General features: G+C 41.2%; 1 protein-coding gene across 1 annotated transcript in view; it reads right to left on the reverse strand.

The window, feature by feature from the left end:
- Window positions 1-1,678, reverse strand: part of LOC101854201 (calcium uptake protein 3, mitochondrial) — a gene marked incomplete in the record, with an annotated part of 103,542 nt that overhangs the window by 3,757 nt on the left and 98,107 nt on the right. The window contains 1 exon segment of the mRNA XM_035972403.1: window positions 31-139. Within this exon segment, the coding sequence (XP_035828296.1) occupies window positions 31-139 (109 nt within the window).

Below are 1,678 nucleotides of genomic sequence, written 5' to 3' on the forward strand. Positions count from 1 at the left end.
ACACACACACAACTGTCCCCCTGAACTGACCCTGCGACACAGGCTGCTGGGCAAAGGTGTACATCTTCATGGCAATGGCAAAGTCGTCCAGGTTGTTGAGGAACTGACAGAACTTCTTGAACTCCGTGAACGTGATGCCCTGCAGGAGGGAGAGCAGTTTTGGGTTAGTCATAGTCCAAGTTTTACGGCACTTGCAACACAAACTGGCTGCTCATTGCAAACCTTTGTCACGCATAACTTTTCAAAAAGGTGTATGGTACGGCGTAGTTGTACACAAAGCAGTTGTACACAAAGCAGTTGTACACAAAGCAGTTGAAATTGGCCATACAAGTGACGGAGATCAGAAGGCGTTATTATTACTAGAGAGTAACATACAAAGAAAAAAGGAGGAGAGATAAGGAAGGACAGATTTTGAAAAAGAAAGAAGGAGCAAACAACAACATAGCAGCCGCTAACCACCCTCTTGAAGCAAGGTGAGGAAGAAGGCAAACACAGAGCCACCCACCAACACTATGTTACAAAATTGTCATACTTCAAAGCTTCAAAGTTCCACAGTTTAAAAAAAAAATAAGGTACAGGATCATCTTGTGGAATGAAATTCGAGAGGAACATTATCATAAAAGAATAAACATTTCCATCATACTATCAGAGGTGCCGACTACAGACTAGTGCCGAAGAAAAAAATCCTGAACTTCCAGGACCCCAAGGAAACATGCGTGCAGAAGGACTCGAGATCTACGGACGTACTGTCTGATGCATCTTGTATCAAGACTACTTTCCTGTAAGGTGCAATAGGACATGCAAAAAGAGATTAAAATGAACCTAACAAAATTTGAACAATTTCAGAAATCTGGTTTTCAGGATTCATCTGGAAATTCATAAATCATTATCCCATACTTTCAGTAAACACTATTCTACACTTCTGGTAAAAGATTACTATTTGTCACATTTTACTCACAGAAATGGAAATTTTCTAAGGAAGACAAAGAAGATTATAAAAAATTAGGCATTCCACCTATTTAAAGTTTCCAGCTGTTTTCAGATTAACCATGTTCAGATGTAACCAAAGAATGTACCGTCGACTTCATCACCACCATCACCACAGTACATCCACCATCAACATCACCATCATCCCTTCCGCACCACCCACAGTACATCAACATCACCATCATCCCTTCTGTACCATCCACTGTATATCAACATCACCATCATCCCTTCTGTACCATCCACTGTACATCAACACCACCATCATCCCTTCTGTACCATCCACTGTACATCAACACCACCATCATCCCTTCCGTACCATCCACTGTACATCAACACCACCATCATCCCCACTATATCATCAACACCGTACACCACCATCCATCGTCCACCGTAAATCATTCCTTCATTCTCAAGTAAAATGTATATACAGAAAATTAAAAAAACAACAAAAAACTATTAAAAAAACACCCTATCTCCTTCAAAGTGTGAACCACAACCAAACACCCGACACCCAGATCCGTCTGTGGCTGCTGACTTGTTTTTCCCAGACAAACAGGACATGTACAGCACACGATCAAAGTTTGGTGCGCATTAACAAATATCAGGAACAGATTTCAGGAGACTGGACAGTCCTAGGGATGAAGTCATCAAACTAAAACCCGACAAAAAGTATCAAACGTTGAAAGAGAGG

This window comes from Aplysia californica, unplaced genomic scaffold (genome assembly GCF_000002075.1).
Source record: "Aplysia californica isolate F4 #8 unplaced genomic scaffold, AplCal3.0 scaffold00680, whole genome shotgun sequence".
Taxonomy (NCBI): domain Eukaryota; kingdom Metazoa; phylum Mollusca; class Gastropoda; order Aplysiida; family Aplysiidae; genus Aplysia; species Aplysia californica.